Genomic DNA, 23,558 nt, shown 5'->3' on the forward strand with positions numbered 1-23,558 from the left:
TTTATGCACGCTCAAACCTAAAACTTTTTATTATTAAAATACACCAAGTAAGGAATTAAACCAACATTGATGAAAAGATAGCACTAGCCTAAACGTGGACGTAAGCTCAAGAACAGGGAAACAGTGGGATTATTTTCACGTAGGATCCTTTGGCCATATCTGATTTTACAACAGAAACAAGTCATTGTCAAACAAGGCAGAAGAGTATGGTGGTGGGGCCATGGTGGTCCATGTCAGCTCACAGTGGAGCTTTTGTCTCCATCGGGTCCTGAGGCAGAGGTCACAATGCATGAAGATGTATGCATGCCCATGACATGGGAATATGCACCATCATACATAACATGCATGGCGAAGATGGATGATGCTTAAAGGTTTTTTGGGTGGTGGGTGTCCTACCAAATTGAAGCTATAAAAATCAATGGTCGCTCTCAATGGGTTCACATCCCCCATAATAATGTTCACGTACTTTGAAGCCCTTTTCTTTCTTCTTTCTTTTACTCCTTTAAAGTCAATTAACTCTGTACTCGCTTCATTCTCGCGGACACTTGTTTCGTGCTATCCACGATACCGATCCCTGCCTTAGGCCATTTAGGGTTCTTTTATTATTATTATTATTATTTATTTCAAGAATTTGAGAGTGACGCGTGAAAGGCACGAGGTTGAAAATTTCTCTTCTTTTTAATTAATCCACATGGGACTTGGCTTTTGCTTATGGGTTGCGAATTGGGATTGCCAGAGGGCATCGAAAGTGACTTGTGGATTTTAACACGTAAGTTTTACTAATTAATAACTAATCCATGTTCAGTTTTGGTAAGCTACAGATTAATTTCCAAACTGATGATAAAATCATTGACTACTTTTCTTTAACGATATATATATATATATATATATATATTGTCTGGGCATAGATAAATTGCCCTGAATGAAAATGTTTATGCGCCAATTTAAAAGAAGTGGCTAGCAAGCTAGAGTGGAGTTGAAGACTCTAATTTTAGCTTAGTTGATGATCGTAAATTAAGAAACCTATAGAATTGTTGGATTGGCTACAAAATGCCTTATGCATCAAATGGCTGTGAACTGGGAACTTTATGGTTTTGATCAGTTTTCAACAAATTTAAGCCTTTCTTAAGTTTTGGGGTGTGCTCTTATGGAAAAACTTTCATCTCTTATCTATGAGTTATGAGATTTAAATGCTTTTTAGATCTCAAAGTTTCAATCATTTTGCAGAAGAATTTCATTTATACTAGCTTTACAGTGGCTTTATTACCTAGTTAAACATCCAATGAAATAACATGACAAAGGCCTCTATATATATATATATATATATTATATTATATGTGTGCAATTATTTTGATGCGAAAGGGACAGAAAGAACTGATGGTTTTGAACAATGAAGTCCATTTATAAGTATCTTTTAAGTCAATTCTTTGCTTTGCATGAGAGCTGTTGAGTGAATGCTCTTTCTTGATACTAAAATATATTGTATAGTTTGGAATTGGATGGGAAGCACTACACTTTTTCTCTATGTTCTCCCTTTTTGTCTCCCAAGAAGCCAGTGTTTCGTATTAAACTCGTCAACTCCAGCAGAAGTGCAAGTTTTAAAAAGCATATATGTACGGCTTCATATTAAGAATTTTATTAAGAGTCATTTATTGGTTCCTTGGCTTTCTCTAGATCTCTAACATATATATCCTGTGGGTTTTCCAAAATTAGTTGGTATATATATGTATCTTACTAAAGAGGAGGAAGACACTCAGGTTTTAACCATATGGTAAGCTTTGCGTACCTAGTCATCATATACCTACTTATAAGATATGAAACTTTTAATTAAGTCATTATATATATATATATATATATATATTATAACCTTAGTTCTTCTGTACGTTTGATTTTCATTTGTTCACCCCCATAGCTAATGTGAAATAACTTGTAAAGACTGATTTTCATTAATTAATTAATTAATTCTTTTTAGATTTTAGAAGGATTGAAATTTAAGGTTCAAATCTCTAGTTTCCTTTATATTTATTAATTTATACGTAAAAAAGAAGAGAACGCTCATCGATGGTGAATTATTAGAAATGTTTCCTTTTTAACTTGCTAGCTGTATTGATGGTGGCATCATGCATGCCCATTATTCTATCTCTCACTCATCCTTTTTCTTTCCTAGGAAACCCATAGATGTAGATGGGGTACCAGTATATAAGATGAGTGTGGGTGGGTTTTTAATGATCCTATATATAGCTATCTAAGGCAAAGCCCTAAGATATTTCACTCACGAAAACTAGACCTGATCGATGATCAGAGAGATGACAAATTCATGTAAAGCTTTTTTTTTTTTTTCCAAGTCCAATTTAAGATGATATCATGCATGGTTACTATGTCTATCATCATGAACTCCATGCGGGTTAGTCCAAGTCTCTGCTATATGCATGGACCACTTGGTCGTAAGTAACCGAATTTGCTCCTCCACTACACAAACTCTTCAATGTTCCCATGATCCCCATCTTGAGAAAGCCACGAAGGTATATATATGCACCAACCAAAAACATTGCACACAGGCAATATCATGTTAAATGAGAGAGAGAGGACAGTTTGGCTACTGTGAATGGGAACATGAATAACACATTGGATGGAGATGTTGAAAAAGATGGTGTCAGGTTCTGATTCGTTAGCAAGAACCTAACCACCCGGAAATTTAATATAATAAAAAACAACACCCACTTCCTCTTCCGACCATTCATCGTTCATTCACATAGATGAGTGTGTTACCACGCGCAGTAATTCAGCGCGTAGGTGGAGAGTTTTTTCTTACAGCGAATCTTTGTTCTTTATGCGTACACGAGTGCGTCTTATAGGGGAAGGAAGAGGAAGCAAAAAAAAAACACATTTGCATCTTCTTAAGTTGTAAACAGTAAAGCCAGAGATTAAAGAAACAAAATTGTATTTGAGGAATGAATAAAGAAATGTAAAATTGGTTATTCTCTGAAACACTTTAGCGTTCGCTTGCGGTCTCATACGTCGCTGTCAGTCATAAATTAGGGGAAAGAGAAGAGCTATCAAAGCAAAGCATGAAATGAAACACTCTTTCTCTTTCTTTCTTTCTCTCTCTCTCTCTCTCTCTCTCTCTTCGAGCGGGAAAAATGTAAAGCCTTTCTCTTTCTATAACCTCATCTTCACCCTTCACCATAGGTACAACAAGCCTTCACCTCTCTTCAACTATCAGTTTCTTCTTCTCTTTCTCTGTCTGGGTCTTTTCCTTTTTTCTCGTTTCCTTTTTAGTCTAATTTCAGCTTGCCAAATTTCTTTGCTTGTTTTCTTTCTTTTTCTTCATCTTCTTTCGAAGATGAGTTTTTGACACTGATTTCTCTCTGGATACGTGCATCTTCTCTCAAGAATTAGCATGGCTGTTGTTTTTGAAGGCTTTTCCATCCGGTAAGTTTGTTCTTTTTTGGGTTTTTTTTTTGTCTCTTTGCTTCTTCTTCTTCTTCTTCTTCTTCTTTGTTCTTGTTGTTGTTTGACTTTGTTGATCTGTTGTTTTGCGTAGCGAATATGCTTCCAAAATGAGAAGCATCGACGTGGTGAAATGCTGGCCGTTCAGTGGAGCTGCTGCTTCTTCTTCTTCTTTAGATGATGATGATAATGGTAACAGTAAGATAAACAAACAAACCATGGAATCTCTTCTCCCTCCGATCACAGTCACCAAATTCCGCTGGTGGTCCGAAGAGCTTGATCGTCTCAAATCAACTGAATTAGCTAACATTCAAAGCAGCAGCAGCAACATGGAAAACAATAAGCTTCAAGAAGCACAACTGAGAAACCAAAGTAACTTGTTGCAAGTATATCTTCATGTGGAGGAGAAATCTGATGAGAGATTAGACATGTTGGAATGTCCAGTTTGTGGGGCATTTGCTGCTTCCACAGTGAATGCGTTGAACGCTCATGTTGATAGCTGCCTTGCTCAAGCATCTAGAGAAGAGAGGCGCCAAATGAGGATGGCAATCAAGGCTACCAAATCAAGAACCCCCAAGAAACGATCCATCGTTGAGATTTTTGCTGCGGCTCCACAGATCCACAAGGTTGAGGATGCTGCTGATGATAACAATTTGCTGGATGAAGATGAAAATGGCAGTTTCAAGAGCGAGTTGAATTGCAAGATTGAGAGGCCAAAGAAGAAAGTCGCAATCGTGAAAAAGTTGATGAAGAAAAAGAGGAAGATGAAGAAGAGTAAGAATAAGAATAAAAAGAAAGATGGGCTCATTGCTAACGAGGTATGCAATTTTTACATCATAAAATATTGCAAATTATGTGCTTTGTTATGATTGTGACTTGTTTGATTTTATACCACTTTTCATTGTTTATACTTTAGAGTTGTTGCAGCAATATTTTTCATTTCATGTGGGCAATAATTCATTATTGCTCATGTCGTCATAAACTGCCACCGATTTGTAGTACTGTGGGCTTGTGATCTTTGGATTGTTTGATAGATTGGATTTTGAGCTAGCGAATTAAAGCACTAGCATATCTATGTTCTTCATGTGCGTTTTCTTTGTGCTTCTTTCTTTTCTTTCTGATTAATAAAATTACCGCTGATAAAGCTGGTTAAAGAGTGTATTCATTTTGAGGACTGAGATCACTGAGCAGTGGCCTTGTAATTGTACTTGTTGTGTGCAATGAGGTTCAGCAGCAGCATAAAGAAAGAAAAAGGTTGAAAGAAAGAGATGGGGTTTTCATGTTTGGGAAGGTTTGAGCAGGTTATGGAGCTTAGGTGAGGTGTGGTGCTCCAGCTGTACAGTACGGGTTGGGCAGAGAGGTCTTTTATAGGGTAGAGGTTTTTTTGTCCTTGGTTTAGCATATCTATCCTAGATTAATGATGCTGTTCTTTTCTTTTATCTACTGTTGCAATAATTTTTTCTAACGAAGATAATCATTTAGATATTGGGGCCGGCCATTCTGATTTTTTATCTAATGGCTAGTGTTTCATCTTATAGTGGATGTGCTTATCATTGAGATTGATAGATTATGGACGCTATGGAAGGACTTGAATAATAATTTCAGGTGAACTGTTTAAGCTGTAAGGTCGGATTTGATGATAATGTGGAAAATTGCGACAAATGATATAGAGATTTGGAAATTGCTGTCATGATCTTTATTGTAATGCTTTTGCATTAAATGACATACATATGGCGTTATCTCAGAGACTAGCTTCTGAAGACAAATGTATTCTAGCAGTCCAGCTCTGGTCAATATTTAGCTTTTGCAATCCATCTTTGCATTTGTTGGAGAGAGGATGAATAGATGGGTGATATCAAACTCTGACACATGCCAAGTTGAAATCTGTTCTTTTGAACGGACCATATATTATGTGGAGAACCGAATTATTGGAGAGTCCTAAATTGCTTTTGCTGTTCCGGGATTATGTCTTAGGATGCTTAACCAGCTGCACAATGAAATTGCAAATTGAAGTGTTCATATTTTATGAGACTCTTGTAGTTTTAGGACCCCATCTTGGTGTAAATGGTGGCGAGGATTCATCAACTGGCATCGATTGTGGTTTATTGATAATATAGGGATGAAAGACATCTTTATTCCCTCATGTATGGACTTTTGTAGATTGTCTTCTGTCCTTTGAGGTGGAATTTGCAAACTATCAGGAAAATGCTTTCTTATATATTGGTTTGAGCATGACCTTAAGCGTTTTCCATTCGGCTTGATGATAATTTGTTGATGGAAAGTAGTGGAAAATTACTATAGAAGATATTGTTGGGATGAAAATATATTGACAGGAAACTTGTTTATTATAGGTTATGATGATGACTTATAATATGAGTAGTCTTTGTTTTATAAGTTACTGTCTGGCTCTTGAAAGTTGAAAGTCATCTGGATAGGAGAGATGCGTTCCAATCAAAGCATCTTTCGATCAGGAGCATGAGAGAATAATGCTTCTTTGATGCTGTTAGCACTTCCCAAATACGTCTGAGAGATTTGTCAAAAAGAAAAAAAAATCATTAAACAGCTGGTGAAATATTTTTGCGTTATGTTGGTGTATCTTCTGCAGTCTTGTTCTTTAAGGTTCGAGAGAAAGGATTCTGTTGAAATATAAGTAATTCAACAAGTAATAAGAATGTGTTATCAAACAGAAAAAGATCCACACTATGTGACTGATACCTGGCAAGTTCGCTTACTACTTCTCTTATTGTGACAATAACATTGTTATCTAATGGTTTGTTTGAGAAATTTTCATCAAAGAGCGCTAAAAATCTGACTGGTGATCTGGAGATAAATTAAGAACTTCCTTTTCTTTTCTTTCAGTATGTCTTTTCTCACCATGCCGGTGATTTATATGTCCATGATATCTCTAGAGATGCTGTTTGAGAAATTAATTATTAGTTCTTTATGAGGATAATGTTTGAAGGGGAAAGTTTTCTGTTGGCAGTGCTAATTCTCTCATTTACCTATACTGTTCAAGGTTTGTTCAATAATAAGTCATTGCATTTGTTAATTAGAACAAGCTTTAGTCTAAGTTATTTCCTCATATGTCCAAATCAATGTGATGATGAATAACAACCACTGATGGTAATGATTGTCCATTTGTGCAAGGGTGCTGTTTGAAAAAACTGGGTGACTCGCTAAGTAGCTTTGACTAGTGTTGTATCCTTATATCTAGACAGGAAACAGGCCCTTTATTCGCTTCCATAACCTCCCAAAAATGGTTACTTCACTGACAATAATGAGAGTAGTTTTTTTTTTGCCTTCTTTTCTTATCAAAGGAAAAAAAGGCCACTCATTTATGTAATACACACTTTAGATAATGGGTTAAGTATCTCAATTTGATGTTGTGCAGCTCAATATTTAGGTTCTTGGTCACAAAATTATCTGATTTCTAGGAACAGCCATATACCTTTACTTCATTTTGTTAGAGGGTAGTGTTTTAATGGATGAATTTTGGTAATGTCCGTCTATGATACCAAGTTCTATTAATTAGAAGGTAATCTTTTAATGAATGTGTTTTGTTACCCTCAATTATTGTACTCACATAGAGAACTAGCTAGAGAGGTTATGCATGCTTTACTACATATTCTTAGAGGCTTGAATCCATATGGACTTGCTAGTTGCCTTTCCAAGACAAAACTGTGAGTCCCCTTCTATATTTGGGCAAGGGAGGAAAAGAATGCTAATGTTAACTAATAGCTCTTTTTTCTTCTACTGGAATCCTTTGTTATTTATTTTTGCTAGCCCAATTCCTTTTTGAATTCATTTCTTTATATACTTTTCTTTACACTAATTTTGTACTATGGTTGTGCCCCTTCTTTTTACCTTTGATAATGTTTCACTAGTCATAAAAGAAATGAATAATTAGGATGGAGGCTGTACCCTAAAATTTGCACAAGGAAGATCAAGTTTGGAAAGAACTAGAGATAGATATGTTGTAGAACCAGGTTTCTGCAGGTGCTATCTTAGACAATATCCGCTTTTTAGTACGGTATAGTTGATGTCCCTTCTGCTACATCACATCAAGCATATAGAGGAATTGGAAAGACTGTAAAAAAGGTATCTGGTTATTCCCAGCTACTGAACATGTCTGACTTAGATTCACTAGATTGAAAAAGCGATATTCTTTACATCTCAAGGACTCATAACCACTGGAACAGTTCAATTCTTGGACCTTTAGGACATTTTGACTTTCTAAAATCTCTTCAACATTTTTTAGATCATTTTCAGATAACTGGTAATTTTAATATCACATACAATTACCCATCGTTTTTGATTTCCCAAATTCTAGATGCTTTAACTAGTACAGCTTTGTTGTATGCAAAAGTGTTCTTTTGGGTCATATGTGAAAGTTTATGCTAGAGCAGTGTGCTTTTCATGTCTCTTTGGTCAAACTCAACAATCTTCGATGCTGAGTGTTTAACAATCCCTAGAAGTTTATCAGTGTATGATCCAGTGAGCTTCCTTATGTAAACTATCTAGCAAATCCACGGGAAGATTCTTTTTGGAATAATGTTCCTTAAATCTTTCCCGGGCAGACATCTTCCTTGTCCAAATTAGCCATATGATCACTTTCCATATCACAGAAAATAATTTTCTGCTATAGTTGTAAAAGTTTATATTTCTTCTTAATGGTAGGCATACCCATTAAAATGTGGAATGGTTTTGCAGCAGACACCTCCAGAAAATATCAGAGTAATTGTTAAATGCAGATGCCATATTTTTCTATAATAAAGGATGTCTTTTGATTATCATGCATGTCTTCAACTGCAATTTGACCAAAGATTCACAATCTAGAAGAAAATGTTGGTGGCATTGTGACAAAAAACGTTAAGCTTTAGGTTGCAGTTGTCAGAGTGAAAGAAAATTTTAAGCAGTTTTTGCTATTCGTTATACTGTCTTAATTATTTATACTTGTTACTCTTTTCATGGCAATTATGCTGTTTTCTGCAGGCAGGCTTGTTTAAATGTTGGATTTCCATAGTGTTATTCATGTCTAGAAGCATCGAGGAACAGTTGTTTCTGCTTTTTGATAGTGACAATTTGCATTAACACATGAATAATTATAATGGTTTCTCTTTTATCATCTGTTTTATTCTTTTTCTTTAGTTAGTCATTTTATTCCCATGTGTGTTAAAATTTCACTGTCTTCTCTCCCCCATGAGCCTACAGAACTCAGACCAGTGGCCTTGAAAATTCCCATGCAAGCCGTGGGGTGTATTTCCTTTATTTGTTATCTGCTTATGCTCTTTCTTTCTCTTTCCTCCTATTAACTAGCTAATCATACTCACTTTTTCACATAATTTGGATCTCTTATAAGCCAACTACTTCCTATTAAATCCTAGCCTTATATATCATTTACATTTCCAAACCATTGACACTGTAAAATTATACCTCTGCATTGTCATAGGACAGTCTAGCTTCAAGGTTTGCAATTTGGCGTTGCATTGACCAACTAAAAAGGAAAATTGAAGAAATAAAGGTTGATAAGCTTCTGGGAGCAGTATGATAAAGGAATGATAACTAAAAGGATGCCTTGAAAAATCCAGATTGCTAGTTAACACTATCAAAAGTGAAGTAAATAAACTAAAAACTTAAGAATTAATTCCAAAATGATAGGAAAAGGACTTGGTATGTGATCTGAATTTAGTAAACTACAAGCTTTTCCATGAACCAGTAAACTCTTAGGGGCTATTCCTCCTGTCAGTAATTTTTGACTTCTTAAGCTGGCTGTAAGGAATATGTGAAAGCCAGCGCCTCCTTGGACAAGAGGATGGTGATGTACATGGTTGGAGTAGGTATAGATAAAATGATTTGAATTAGCATCATGTAGTTGAAAGTCGACCATTAACAACTACCTTCTTGCGTAGATTCCTACACGGAATAGTTATAGGGACTTACTTTGCAAATTAAGTAGAAACAACTAGTAAAACTCACATGTAGAAGAGTTATGGTAAATCCAAATTTTCTAATCTAATTAACTTGAAAAGAATAAGTTTCTGACAGGATTCAAATTCTTTCAAGTTTGTGTGGAAGTATGACATACCATGGAAGTTGGTCAGCTTGTTCAATGGATTTTGTTTATTGTTCATGGTTGAATTGAATATAGTTGAAATGTCTTAAATCTTTTAAAAACTTGAACCATGGTGCTGCTTTTTTTTTGTGTCTCAGGAGAATGGTAGCAAGCTGAAGCTGCAAATTCCAGTCAATTTCAATAGAAAACCAAATAATACATTGTGCAATAGGGGCTCAAATGCTGTTTCTATCCTTAGAAAGAAACCAAGTCTCAAATGCCTGTCTGCAAAGAAGAAAAACAAGGTTGTTCAAGCATCCAAGCCAATTGTAGAGCATGAAAAGCCAATTTCTGCTGTTCGTGGCATTCTCAAGAATCCCCCAAAAATTATTTCTGGGCAAAATGCAGCAATGTGCAATGTGAGGGCCACTTCTCAAGCGAGTACCTGTGGTGTTCAACATTCAGCCAGGCATGTCCGTTTCTCAGGTCAGGATGGCATGCTTGGTCCCCATAAGAAACATGCTACTTCATTTGAGAAAAGCATTTGCCACATTGATTTGGATTCATTTGATCTGTCAGAAAAAGGCTGCTGGATTGAAGGTGATAAAGAATTCCCTGCTAGAGAGATAAATGGAAGTGATGATGAAGGTGTTTCTTTTAGCACAGGAAATGGAATTGGGGTGCAATCTATGATGGAGAAGCAACAGTTGCCTGATATTCACTGCAATGTTGATATACCGAAATTTCTCAGACCACATATCGTTGAACAAGAAAAAGCAAATCATTTTTCAGATAAATCCTTGCCCACAGGTCAAGTTGTAGTAGATTCTGGTAATTTGCATATGTCTAATCAAGGAAATCAAACTGCATTACATAACCCTCTGTATACTGGAGTTCCTAGACTCTTCTCTTCAGTGAAAGAAGTCCAAAATCCTTTTATCAATTCTCAAGTGTGTGGTGGTGCTTCTACAGCTTCAAATTACAGTTCTGTGTTTGTTGATTATTTTGGAGATCACACCCAGGAAGTTGCAGCTATAAGTTCTACGGCAACTGCAAGGGCATCTTTGCAGCCTTCATCATCTGGTTTTGCTTTGAGTAAAAATGTAAATGAAAGTGCTCCATTTACATCACAATTTGCCTCAGAAAATGTTTCAGGCCATGCTTTGTCTCATCAGCCTTTATATCATTTGTCTCCTATTGAATTGATGGGGAGGTTAGGTCCCTTTCCAGAATGGAAACAGAAGGCGGTTGCATTCAGAGAGAAGTACAGGGATGAGGAATTTTTTGGTTTGCCTCTGAATTCACAAGGTGAACTAGTACAGGCAAAGTCAACTGGAAAAGGAGGATTTAACCAGCTAAAGAAATCAACTCCAGCATCAGGCTCTTCCAATAGCATTAGCAATCTTGTCTTGCCAATGAGAATAGATGATCATTCACTTATGAAAGGGAAGCATTTTATCGGAAGTGCACTTCCAAATAATCAGTTAAGTTTGTTTCCTGCACAGTATCACATGAAAGAGAATGCCACTGTACATTCACCAGCTAGATTAGGGGCTACCCAATCGCAAGGCCCTAGAAAAGAAGATGGATATCGTCTAAATTCTGATAGGAGATGCAATCGCTCTGTCTGCTTGATGGATTCAGACCTAAATCTGACGAACATCTCTTTCAGTGGATGTGGGCAATATGACCAGTTTCAGAACCAAAAGGAGAAGGGTATTACTCGTGCAAAGGAAAATGCAGACAAGATGCACCTGAATAGGCCTCCTCCAACAATGCGGTTGATGGGAAAAGATGTTGCAATTTGTCGAAGCAGTGATGAGAGGCAAGGATTTGCAGATGGAAAGGTCTGGACTCATAAAGAAATCATAAGAGAGCACCATCCTCAAGGTACTGTCCTTCAGAATTCCTATGTTGATAGACATTTTACGCAAGACTGGCTTTTGAATCCAGCATCAGGAAAGTTTAAAGAAGCTCCTGATCAAAGATTCGAAATAGAGAGCAATCAGGCCTTTCCCAGCAACGTATTCATGAAGCCCCTTGAGTCTAATTTCCTTCAGCCGGGCCTCAACTGGCAAGCAAATCCGGAATTCCATAATAGCAGCCTTACAATTGCAAGAAATCCTAATCCAAACTCACACCATTTTGCCCATTCACCCACTTCCCATGCTATTTTTGAAAATGGAGCTGACTTCCAGGAGCCTTTTATATCCAGAAACGAAAATTTAAGAGTTAGCTCTCAACTTTCCTCAGCATCTACTTCACACAGAATTTATCAGAATATAAATGGGAGTTCTGTTGAACACCAATACAAGCAGAATCCTCAGAATGCTGTAAAATCATCTTTCAACTTTCCGTTTTTGCACCCAGATCAGGGTGAACATGTCCAACCATCTTGGTTTAGGGGCTCCTCAAAGAGCCTGATCCCATGGTTGTTACAAGCAACGCAGCAAGTGAAGGCACCTTGTACACCTTCTCAACCTTTTCCTGATGATGGTGGTCGACGTCATCCCCATCCTATGGAGACTAGTTTTCTTCCCAACCCTTTGGTTCCTCATTTGCCAATAGTTTCTTATGATCACAACCCAATGATCTCTCACTCACACATGGAAAGTCCAGTTGGGCAACCATATATAGCTCACTCCCCACTCATTCCAGCCCTTCCTGGAATTAAACCATCTTCTTCTGTTAACATGAGCCACAGGAACAGAATCAAGTTCAAAGACAGAATGAAGTTAAAAAGTGCTGGCATTCAAGACCCTGATATTTGCCAGAAGACAAGGAAGAGGCCTAGAGCTAAAGAAGATTGTCCAATGAAGCCCACTAAGATACCTAGTCTAGGAATTCAAGATAAATCAAGAGCTGCAACTCGGTCAACAAGAGAAAATTTCTTTGATGACATTCAATGTAACATGGGGTCACCTGAAATTGACCCTTACAGGGATGAAGCTGGCCTTGTAGGATGGATTCCAAATGAGCCTAGATGCAATGGGTTTGGAACTTCAGCTGGAATTGATTCTTCTAAAATTGACGGTGTGACAAGACCAGGTCCTATTAAACTTACTGCTGGGTTGAAGCACATCCTGAAACCCAGCCAAAATGTGGATCAGGATAACTCAAGGTTGATCCATTCAACTATCCCTTTTGCATCAGTGACTGGTTGTGGTAACATTTTGGAGACTCAGAAGAAATCAACAAAGATTTACAGGTTTTAGGGGTAAGTCTTAACCTCCTGCTGATAATTTTCTGTTTTCAGTTTTTATCAACCAGGCTTTATAAATTCTGCATCTGAATGTAACAGGACTGTCTACTAGCCCAGCAGGATAGAAGACTGCTTGTATTTGACTGCTCTTTGCTTGCAAGTTCCCAGGAGTCATTGAAAGGATGAAATCAGCTTTCATCCATTTGATGCCAGCTCCAACTAGTGAGATTATACAATTGACATAAAGAGCAAAAACCAAAAGAAAATCACCTGTATTTACAATCGAAGGGCCGAGGATCAGTTACTACATCATGTTATAAGCTTCCAAGGTTTTTTTTTTCCCTTTTTTCCGAGGTTTCTGAATCTGGAATTTGTAATCCAATGTTGTAAAAGTGGGTTTATGCTTCGTTAGTGATACCCTAAAAAGTTGTTTCACTGACCCTTTTCTTCCTGAAATTGTCTGTAGTCATATGTGAAGCATATATTATCCAATGTAAGGCTAATCATATATGTCGAAAACTGAATTATATATGTCTAACTGGAAGGGTGATGGTATCTTTATTCTGTCAAGGATCTAACTTTTCTAACATAAACGAAGGGAGGAATGCAGATTGGTTCTGTGGTAGTTGCTGATTTTGGTTTTTGTAAACTATCTCAACCCACTATTTGTCACTTACTTTAGTCTTTGGGCATAACATCTATGTCTGTGTTATAGGGTTGAGGGCAAGTGCATATGCATTTCCTATGCATGTTGCAATATATGGGTGATTTGAAATAATGTCGAAACTCACAGACATGGATACATAACCATTTCAGGAGAAAATTCAAGCCCTGATTTAACATTATAATCTTCAGCTTTAAAAGTTTTGGGGTGCTATACATTATTTAATGATATAGAGTTTTTTTAATTATTGCCATATCTTCATTTAAATTATATGTGCTTACTTAATAATTCTACATTTATTTTTTAAGTTATAATTAAATAGACAAAGAAAACATATAAATTAAACCTGTGAAATTTTTAAATTTCAGAATTTATATGTGAAATAATGATCTATGTAAAAATTTATACTCCATTATCTATTCTTTATACTTTTAAATGCATTTATAAAATAAGTAACATAGATTGTCTTTTTTCTTGTTCCAACACAAATGCTTATATTGCTTTTTACGGTTAGAATTCACATTATTTGTAAAAAAAAAAAAAACTTTTACACTTAAATATTTAACTTAATAGTATATATATGCATGCATTTTCTTGTTAAAAAGTTGATCTTGTTTTTGTTTCTAGCATTGTACTTTGATTATATAATAACATAAAAGAAGATATGGTAGATCTTAAAAGTTAGATTACATAAAATTTTCCTTCCACTTTCTCTTTCCTTTTACTAAAAGAATTGCTGAAAGTGATTCTAAACTCCAAAGGGAGAAGGTCAAAAAGCCTCCCACAACAGTGTATTTATGACCATATCTCAATTCTCAGGAACATTGATTTTTGGAGAGAAGTTCTGACCAATGTACTGCTTTATGTTTCTCTGCTTATATCAGCTCTGTAGCTAACAGCTTCTGAATTCAGATAGCAACCTTTCACAACTCTCTTGGCCCCTTGGTTTGTAACCTCTAGTCTGATAGATTTTTTAGCCGGTGCTACAATCTTTTGGTATATACAAGTAAATTTGATATTAATATTTGTTTTCAAATAAATACCACAATGGTTAAAAATTAAAGATTTGAACCAAAAGATCATAATCTAAATTTTGATATAATTGTAAATAAAAAAGAATTATGTCTCGTTATATATAATTCAAAATTATATGTAAGAAAATCATTAATATTTTATGTAAATCCTATGTATTTATCTGTTTGCTCCCCAAGGAGTCATTAAGAAAGGTGATAAGTTGAGGAGAGCCTTCTTTTAAGGGTGGAGAAAGTAAGAGAAAACTTGCCAAAGTTGAATGCAATGAGGTGTGTCGATCAAAAGTAATGGGACTACCAAAAAGCTTTTTTGAGAAGACTTGTTATCAAAAAATACATGGTAAAGGTGCTTTACAGTGGCAACCCTCAAGTTTCTATAAGGAAAGAATGTCATTTACCAAACATTCATGATGTTGTGGAGCTAGTTGGAAGGGATGGATATAGATGGGTTGTGGGAATGTCTTTTTAGTTGGACAAATGGGTGTCAAACTCTCCTTTGAAAGAAATATTTTCTAGATTGTCCTCATTGCCTGTTGAAAAGAAGACAAAAGTGGCACAAGTGAGAAATGATGAGGGACAATTTAATGGAACTTAAATTTCATAATGGAACTTAAATTTCACAAGGCAACTGTTTGAATGAGAAAAAGATCCCTTGAAAGAGCTGAAACAAATGCAAGAGCAAGTTGATTTGGATAAGGACGATCAATTGGATTGGGAGTTGGATAACAAATGCTTCTTTTCCACGAAGCAAGCCACATCTGCCTTGAGAAGCCAGTCAACCTAGGAGGTCCCAAAGGTTTGGTTTAAATTTATTTGGAAATACATCATATAAATCTCCCCAAATGTTCAATATGGTCGGTTATTTTGGACTACATTCCTGCCAACAGTTTCTTGAAAGAAAGAGGGATAGCCCTTGCAAAATAATAACTACTCCTGCACATGGTGTACTTTGTGTGATGAAGATTGTTGTCACGTTTTAATTTCATGTCATTTTTCATGGATTATATGGAGCTATGTTTTTCAGTGGTGGGGATTACCAAACTCTATTGAAACGTTTATCATGTCTAAGTGAGGATTTAATGAGTAATGATGCTTTGAAAAAAAGATGATTAGTAGTATGTGAGGCTAGGTTTTGGTCAATTTTTTACAATAATCAAATTATGTTGAACAAATGACAATCAAAACTACACTCCATATTTTTTTTGTCTCTTTTGTTGGAGGGGTAAGTTTGATTCTAAGGTGATAATCTCAGGGGTATGTAATTCAATCTTGAGACCGTATGTTAAAATGGAGAATTTAAATTGAAATTCACAAATCATAGAAAATCATTAGGAAGGTTGCTTTCCTTTGTATTTTTAGAGAGGCTAGTTTCTTTGCAAATTCTTTAACCAAGTCTAATGTTGATAGATCTAAAATGTTTTATACTTGATGGTAAGAAGAAATGCAATTTGTTCTTTTTTTTTAAAACTCATTGGTGGTTTTTGGACGATGTCTTTTGCATTGAATATTATGATTATCTCTTGAGACATTAAAACTTGTAAAGTTTAATATTCTAAATAAAATTTTACATTGATTGAAATAAAAAAACTTATATATTCCATACTCATTATGCCTTTAAAAAAAAAAAATTCATACTTAGAATGCACAAATCTTACATATAAATTCACATTTCATCAAATCTTTTAAAGTGAAGATATTCAAATTAAGATATCTAGAATTTGAAAAATTAAACAACAAAAATGATGACTTCGATTTAATGAAATGTTTTAAACATTGCCATTTCTAATTGGAGAAAGATATATGATAACATGATTGTGCCTTTGTGTGTATGATCTTGTTCCATGAAGTCACGATATATTTCAATCTCTTTGGTCTGTCAAGAAAATTTTTATGTGTATAAATGGAATTATGCTTTTGTTCTGAAAGAAACAAAGAATTGGTAGGCTAGGTAGGTGTACCCACCATTTTCTGGGAAATCCAGCATATGTTTATATATATATATATATATATATATATATATATATATAATTATATAATAAGTCCTTTTGAGTTAGAGCAAGTTTTGGAGAGTAGAAAGCTCAACATAAAAAATGTCTCAATCCAACATCGTATTATATTGTACATATGGGTTCAGGGTTTTGCAGAAATGAAGACTGGTTGAAAGTTATTTTCTTCCCCATGAGTGCTATGTATTCAGAATTTCAGATACAAGTTTTTTTCGTTTTTCTGTTTTCATATCTATATAGACACAATTAGTGATAAAAGGAAAAGTGGAGGAGGACTTGGTAATTAAGACTTCAAGGTTTCTTTGCTTCTTTCTCAGCCTGAAAAAGCAGCTCAAAGCAAACAAAAACAAATCAGGGTTGAGCTATATATAAGAAAAGAGAAGGAAAAAGGGGAGAGACAGAGTTATGCATTGTTGGGTTTGTTAATTACCGCTTTGATTATTCGCTCAAACGCTGACCATCCATGCTTGTCAATGTATTCAGCTACATATTTCCTTGCGTCCGAGCTAATCATCTGGAGAATCTTCCTCTGGTCCTCTGTATAATTTGAGACTGAGCTTCCAAATCCACCAAGCCTTATGTATTTTCGAATATATTTTTCATAGATATAAGCTGCCCCATTGAAAATCGGTAGCACCAACCACATGCAAAATAGAAGCTTCATGTATGGCCAAAATGGTAACCTGTTAGAAGAAGAAAAACGAATTAGCTGGGATGAGTTGCCTGTTCTCTCAGATGGGTTAATTAACATATAAAACCTGTGCTTACCATGCCAGGATTTTCCAGCATGAGAGTTCGAAGATGGTTATCAAAGAGTATATTATCCAATAAGTTAGCCACTGCTGGTCATCTACCATGGAAGGAGTTTCTATTGCTCGGATTGAGGCATATCTGCTCATTCATACACACAATATTCAATCGACTGATATCTTTAAATATTCTTTCTTCTCAATTGTAAAAATATTTTTAGTCTCTGAAGATGTTGACAATTAATGCTTTACTTACAATGGATAAAGAAGCATTACTCCAGGCCTGGGTCACACAGAAAAACAAATTTATTAGACCTTTTATAATATATGTGGGCATAAGGAAAGACAAAATGAAGTTAAACTATTTATTTTTTTATTTTGGAAAGGTAGAGATGATTTTATTAATCACTTGCTATACAAAAGAAGCCATAGAAGGCTAGAGCTGGAGATAAGTAGCATTAAAACAGACTATACAAGTTCAACAACACCCTCAGGTTGTAATAAGAACAAAGGACAGCCGTCAAGAACATCATCACGGCACAACCTAAGGAATCATCATCAAGTTATATTATGCAAAGCAAAAATCTGCCATTCGGAGCCAACAGAGCCTTTGTCAAATCCCAAGCCAAGCAAATCAAAGCAGAGAGAAGCTTACAGAAGAAGGAAAGAGAAGTTTAAGTAATTATTCCTTCCATCCTATTTTATTTGTTCTTTTTTATTTTTAAATGCCCCTAAAATTTTGTCCTTTCACTATAAAAAAATTGAATTTTAATCGCACTTTTTAGATGATATATTTTTTGCATAATCAAATTTTAAAAAATACAATTATTTAAACTTTTAATTTCATTTTTTTCACATTTAGTAGTAATATAAAAAAATACAACATTTGTCAGTATATGTAATTTTTATTGCTATATTTTATTCATAATGCATCTAAAAATTTATACAGTGCAATTAGATCTACAAAAATATTTTAAAAACATATAAAAATGTTATTAAAAATATTTTTAGTAGCACATTTAAAAAATGTACTGTTTTAAGTCAAATTTATTGTAGTGTTTCTAAAACATCTAATATTTTTTTTATATATATTGAAATTATATTTCATGACTTTTTTGACATTAAAAGCTATGAAATATCAATTTTACATAAAATTTTAATATATACTATACTAAAATCAAAACATATATTTTAGTTACAAGTTTTGCAGGGATACAAAATTAAGACAAATTTCGGATTTGACTTTTGCAACAATAATTAAAACAAGTTTTGCATGCAGTGATGCCTTAGTTTATATATTTTGGATATTCTCTTTTACTTCCTCCATACTATATTTTCTTAGTCTTTATTTTACTTCCATGAAAGTTAAGAAAAAAAAAACATTTTGCCTTTAGTTATTTTATATAGTAAGCATTTAACTTTTTTTTTTAAAAAAAATGTGTGTTCAATAAATTTGTAATGTCAAAAAATAAAAAAAATGAAAATAAATCGAAATATAGAAAAACGTATTAAGTGTAAAAAAAATAGAAATGATATAATTATGAAACATGAAAAAAAAAAGAGAGAAAAAAATGAGGAGGAGGCATTGCACATATCTTTTGAGAGTAATAAGATAAATTGTAGATATATATGAAAGACACAAATAATATCCCTTCAAATAAAATAGCACCACATGATGTAGAAATAATGGACAAACTAGGATATGTGGAAATATTATATTGAGTAATAAGATATAGTTTCAGAGACATGATGCCAGCCAGAAAATATATGGTCTCAGTAGACAAGATCTACAAACAGAGATGATATTTTCCAACATATATTAAATATATAAAGTGAACAGTAATTAAGTACCCGACTATTGCATCTAGACGTTTGGCAATTACTGTAACAACACCCATATGATCAAAAAGCTGTAGCTCTTGTCTCTGTGATGAATAAAAGCTGATGAAAAATTTTGAGTGAGATAAGGATCGATGATAGAATGTGAAGAATGGAAATTATGGCAGCGATTTAAAGCTTTGTGGGGCTGATGATGTACCAAGTAAAGAATATGTGTTGGATGTGCCAAAAGTCTTCTTTTCTCTGCTAACAAGAAAAGGATTGAAACAGGGAAAAAAAAAAAGATAGGAGGGGGAATGGCATTGGTATATATGCCTTACCCTCTCTTTCTCCCCATAACCTTTCCCCTTTTTCTTAAAGTTATTATTGTTGTTTTAGTTACAACTTTTGCAGGGATACAAATTAAGACAAATTTTCGCAGAGAAGCTTTTCTTGGAATCCTAAACTCACAAAGTTAACCATAAGCTGGCCATCATGCAAAATATCCTCCCTCTGCCTCTCAGTATATAATGGCTGTACTCTCTGAATGCTGCATAAAGTTACAACAATACCACCAAAAACTGGGAATGGCAAACACTTTTGGACATGCATGGTTTATGATGGTTATGTTATGGCAATACATTCATATACATTGCATGGACTCTAAGCTTTGGAATACTCTATCTGACATCATGCTTAAGTCATACATATATATACATATATAGTCGGTGATTTTTCCTCCAACTTTTTACCCATCAATCTTTCACGTCGAGGTGGAGTTGCTGGTGAGAGTTAGACCACCCATTGTGTTTGCATATTGGGGGCACTAAGTCGCTAACTAGTACTAAAGTGCGGTTCCTATTTTGGCCGCTCCATACTGCCTTGGTTTTAGTACAGAAACTTAATAAAAAGATTTCTATCTACTATAAACTTTTCTGAATGCCTTTCCATTTTTTGTCTTATAGAGTACTGATTGATTGAGATACCCTGTATTTTACTTGTCAGTTACAGCATTTTTAAGAGATACTTTTATGGAACCATATCTGGGTTTATTATAGGAGTAAAAACTGTCACTGTATGCAAACTTATACCAAGAAATGGAGCAAGAAGTGATACCTCTTCAAGTTCAAGAAGAAAGTGATGAGGACGTCAGAGGAATTGCAACGATATAACTTCAAGACCACTGTTAGTAATAAATTCACGTCTTTTTTTTTAAAAAAAAATTCCAACAGTTCTTAACCTTCCTTCTCTCTGGGTGGAAAAAGGATGAAGTTGGAGATAAGAAAAAAGAGGCTAATTCTGGACAGGAGATTTATTAGTAGAAGCATTTAAGCCCAGTCACGAAGGTTAAGAACAAGGTGATTTCATGTTAAAAACTTAGAGGATGTCAGACTCTAAGAAATCAAATGTTTATAGATGAAGAAGAGCTTTTAAGGCACTGAAAGCCTAGTTTGCTTCTACAGCCTTTAGCCCAACCCTCGGTTCTGAGCTTTCTTCGCAGCCTGTCTTGTACCAGTTTTCTGGCCTTTTTCCTCTCTCCTCTCTTCCCTTCAAACCCCACTTTCGCCTTGTCAGGTATTGGAAAATGGAATGGCGAATCCATCATGATTCTAAAACGTTTGTACTTACTAACACTGATTTGTCTGTGTTTTGATGCTTTGTTTCGGTCTTAAGAACTCTCTATACTAATTTGAAGAAAATTAAACAACTTCCTTTCTCTGGCAAAACATATGGCACGAAGAAGAATTAATACCAATCTGCATGTGAAGATGTACAAGAAGAAGGAGAAGCAATCAGAAAATGAAAAAGGAAAAGGTTAAACAAAGGGGGGCCAAGACCCATGTGAGGAAGGTAGGTCGGTAGGGTACAAAGATGACTTTAAAACTATATTTTTTGTGTGAGGAGTGGTCCAAAAAGGAAGAGTATTCTTCCTTAATTACTCCAAAAGACTTTGATTACTGTATGTACTTTGCGCACATGATGCATCACCGGCATGGGGTTCTGTTTTGTCGTGAATCCTAATTAATGACATAAGCACCTTATTAGACGCTATGCAGCCATTCATTGTTTCAAAAGCGTACGGACTAACCTTTTTCCCCTCGTTTTATGTGTATGCATCACTCCTCAGCGCTTTCCCCCTCCTCCCCTCTGACAAAACGAAACCAAAAGTCAAAAATAACCGAGGGAACAAAAGCAACCTTTTCCTTTAACTTTTAAATATTATAACGTATAATTAACCTAAACTTAATTTGTGATTCCCGCCGCTTCCTCCGTTTGCTCGTTCTCATCACTATAAATGGTGCAAGTCGCGGGCCTATCATGTCCGTCTACCGAGTAAGAAAATTAAGTGTTAAGCCACATATATGATTGTGCTTGTTATTTATTTCTAATAATTATTTTATGAAATGATTATATAAATTGGTAATTGCTGAAAAGATAATATTATAACATTTAATATATATGAATTTTTTTTTAGAATTTTTTTAAACTTTAATCATTTTTTTTTGAGAAAGTTAAAACTTACTTGAATTACTTTCAAATAAAGCTCTGGTGTAACAAAATCATTTTATTATTTAATTTATCTGTCTTTAACTTATTAGTCAAAATCAATTACATATGATAAACTTATAGTTATATAAAAAATTTGTTAATTTTAATCAAAAGATAAATATTATATTCATATTTTAATTTGTAACATTTGACATGCAATTTAGTTCATATGCAGATTGAAAAATAAAAATTAATATGTACGTGTGTATATATATATGTATATATATAAATATAGATATATAAATCCATATACAAGAAGCTAAATTAGATGTGGCTATAGATGACAATGGATTCTAAGATACAAAATAGTAATTTTAGGATATCTGTTATTCAAACTTGATTATAGATAATTAATTTTTTAACTTTTGTATTATTATTTATTGAAGGTATTACTTATAAATAATAAATTATTTATTAAAATTTGTAAATCATATCGAAATGTGAAGTCTTCTTTGAACTTATTCACTTTAATTTTGATTAATAAAATACATAAAATTAATTAAAATTTATTTTTTATTATTGAATTCGGGTCGTCACTGCTTATATAACTGAACAAACGTATTCAAGTTTTGCTTTGATTTTAATAAGGTGTCGCTGGTTGAATGAGGGTAAGTTATGAATATTATATTTTATATTCAAATTTAAATTTGAGTTCCTCAAAATTAACGTGTCCTTTACCCATTGCTATTAAATGTTTCAAGCTTGGGTTGGGCCTCATTCATGTTTAAAGAGTTAGCCCAAACTCGCCAATAGGTGATATACTTTGGATTTTTTGGTTATTAAAATAAATAAAAAATATTTGCAGTCACTAATCCCATCCCTAAATCTATTTCATACACCTCTAAACTCAAATTGAGTTGAGGCTCGAATACACTTAAAAAATCGTAGCCAAAGATCAATTTGAATAATACTCGTAAGAGTTATAATTACATAATATTATAAATTTTACTAACTTTCATGTCTTTATTTTATTATATATATTATGAATTCTAGGTAAAAAAGAATAGGCCTCAAAAACTTAAAAAAATTGCGTTGTAATTATCCTAAGCATCTTGAACCATCGGATAAATAGAACAGAATGTTGGCCGTTGGATCTAAGGTGCTATAAAAGCCCTGTTTCACAAAGCCATCTCATCTCTTCACGCCGGCGAAACTCTCTTTTTCTCTCTCTCTCTCTCTCCCTCACACTCCGATCCCTCGTTACCCTGGACAACCCATTTCTCGACCCTATTCCGTTTTAATTTAACCCGACCCGGAAAGGCATAAAATATAAAACCAGCTCCGTCGTAAAGGTATCAACCCCCTTTTCCCTTTACTCTAATTTCCCCCCATATATATTATTTTGAATTTCTGTTTGCGATTAAAGAAATCTGTTTGTTTTGTGATTTTATTTTCTTTAATTATTTTACTTTTTTTTAATAATCCATGCTATGAAGAGTAATTTAGCGGGGGTTTTCTTTTTTCCGCATCATCCTTTACATTTGAAATGGAATTGGGCAGTAGTTCATGCCTTCTTGTTAAAAATTAAAAAAGAAATCAATTAATTTGGCTCGCTTTGCTTTGTTGCTTTTGATATATATAAAGAAAACTAAGTAGCAAAAGCAACGAATCAAATGGTACATTAATTACATTGATTTATGGAATGTTTCTATGGTGCTATATTTTCCTATTGTTCCATCACACTACGGGTTGTGTTGAAATTCATCTCATTGGGGATACGATTGGTTTGTTATGTTCTATGTTTAAGGATGTCGAAGTTTTGATTGTTTGGACGTATGTGTTGTCAAATAATTTTGCAAATAAGCAAATGCCATGGAATAGCTTTTCAATCAAGCCTATCATAGACAAGTAAGCAGCCAAAACAGCTTAGTTAAGTTAAGTCTTGTATACTTCCGCTTCAAGGCAACAGTGGTTTTTTGTTGTTCACTGCCCCTTACAGAATTTACTTTGGGTTTTGCTCATATTTTCTTGGGCCAAATCACTATATTGAGTTGCTGGTGGTTTTATGCATGTTCAAACCATTTTATATGGATTTC

At 34.4% G+C, this 23,558-nt stretch overlaps 3 protein-coding genes across 3 annotated transcripts in view; 2 read left to right on the top strand and 1 right to left on the bottom strand.

Annotated features, from left to right (window-relative positions):
- The first annotated feature begins 3,025 nt into the window (after nt 1-3,025).
- LOC110409142 (uncharacterized) lies at nt 3,026-13,259 on the top strand. Its single transcript, XM_021418397.2, has 4 exons — nt 3,026-3,432; nt 3,545-4,268; nt 9,661-12,719; nt 12,804-13,259. The coding sequence occupies exons 1-3, from the start codon at nt 3,401-3,403 to the stop codon at nt 12,715-12,717; spliced, it is 3,813 nt and encodes a 1,270-aa protein (XP_021274072.1). The 5' UTR covers nt 3,026-3,400; the 3' UTR covers nt 12,718-12,719; nt 12,804-13,259.
- Nucleotides 13,260-16,496: 3,237 nt separating this feature from the next.
- Nucleotides 16,497-19,131, bottom strand: HVA22F (HVA22-like protein F). The gene is made up of 5 exons (XM_021418966.1): nt 19,006-19,131; nt 17,411-17,437; nt 17,174-17,296; nt 16,836-17,088; nt 16,497-16,723 (listed from the first exon to the last, which is right to left on the bottom strand). Exons 1-5 carry the CDS (start codon nt 19,050-19,052, stop codon nt 16,697-16,699), a joined length of 477 nt encoding a protein of 158 aa, XP_021274641.1. The 5' UTR covers nt 19,053-19,131; the 3' UTR covers nt 16,497-16,696.
- Nucleotides 19,132-22,665: 3,534 nt separating this feature from the next.
- The window catches only part of LOC110409923 (zinc finger BED domain-containing protein RICESLEEPER 2-like), a 4,026-nt gene continuing 3,133 nt past the window's right edge, over nt 22,666-23,558 (top strand). Inside the window, exon 1 of the mRNA XM_021419438.2 lies at nt 22,666-22,814. The gene's annotated coding sequence lies outside the window, so the exon portion shown is untranslated. The remainder of the gene's footprint in view (nt 22,815-23,558) is intronic.

The sequence above is a fragment of the Theobroma umbraticum genome, unplaced genomic scaffold (assembly GCF_002168275.2).
Source record: "Theobroma umbraticum cultivar Fairchild unplaced genomic scaffold, ASM216827v3 scaffold_44.0, whole genome shotgun sequence".
NCBI lineage: Eukaryota > Viridiplantae > Streptophyta > Magnoliopsida > Malvales > Malvaceae > Theobroma > Theobroma umbraticum.

Coding starts and splice junctions, on each gene's coding strand:
- LOC110409142 (XM_021418397.2), top strand. CDS start 3,401: ATGGCTGTTGTTTTTGAAGGCTTTTCCATCCG. Junction 3,433..3,544: donor TTTGAAGGCTTTTCCATCCG/GTAAGTTTGTTC, acceptor TGTTTTGCGTAG/CGAATATGCTTCCAAAATGA. Junction 4,269..9,660: donor ATGGGCTCATTGCTAACGAG/GTATGCAATTTT, acceptor TTTGTGTCTCAG/GAGAATGGTAGCAAGCTGAA.
- HVA22F (XM_021418966.1), bottom strand. CDS start 19,052: ATGGGTGTTGTTACAGTAATTGCCAAACGTCTAGATGCAATAGTCGG. Junction 17,438..19,005: donor CGTCTAGATGCAATAGTCGG/GTACTTAATTAC, acceptor TGTGTGACCCAG/GCCTGGAGTAATGCTTCTTT. Junction 17,297..17,410: donor GTAATGCTTCTTTATCCATT/GTAAGTAAAGCA, acceptor ATGAATGAGCAG/ATATGCCTCAATCCGAGCAA.